The sequence below is a fragment of the Penaeus monodon genome, chromosome 29 (genome assembly GCF_015228065.2).
Source record: "Penaeus monodon isolate SGIC_2016 chromosome 29, NSTDA_Pmon_1, whole genome shotgun sequence".
NCBI lineage: Eukaryota > Metazoa > Arthropoda > Malacostraca > Decapoda > Penaeidae > Penaeus > Penaeus monodon.
Genome location: NC_051414.1, coordinates 38238548 through 38238800, shown reverse-complemented (window position 1 = coordinate 38238800; position 253 = coordinate 38238548). Strand labels below are relative to the sequence as shown.

Sequence of the window (253 nt, the reverse complement as noted above, 5' to 3'; positions counted from 1 at the left end):
ATCAACAAAGCCCACTGCGTCTTCCCCAAAGAGGACACGACGCGCGAAGCAGAGGAAATCCCGGAGCAGAAGGAGATCGAGGAGGACGCCAAGGATTACACGGAGGCCGTTCCTCTGGCGCCGCAAAGCTCGACGGAGGCGGAGGAGGAGGGCAGCAGAGGTGAGTCTTAGAGTCTTTGGTCACGGCTTTGGGGGCTAATTGTGTATGTGGATGGGGAGATGTACAGTGTGAATGTATGTATGAAAGGGTGCT

General features: G+C 56.1%; 1 protein-coding gene across 1 annotated transcript in view; it reads left to right on the top strand.

Moving 5' to 3' along the window:
* LOC119592245 (titin-like) overlaps positions 1 to 165 on the top strand; it is a gene marked incomplete at its 3' end in the record, with an annotated part of 22727 nt that extends 22562 nt beyond the window's left edge. Inside the window, 1 exon segment of the mRNA XM_037941080.1 lies at positions 1 to 165. Coding sequence (XP_037797008.1) covers positions 1 to 165 — 165 coding nt within the window.
* Between the last annotated feature and the right edge of the window lie 88 nt (positions 166 to 253).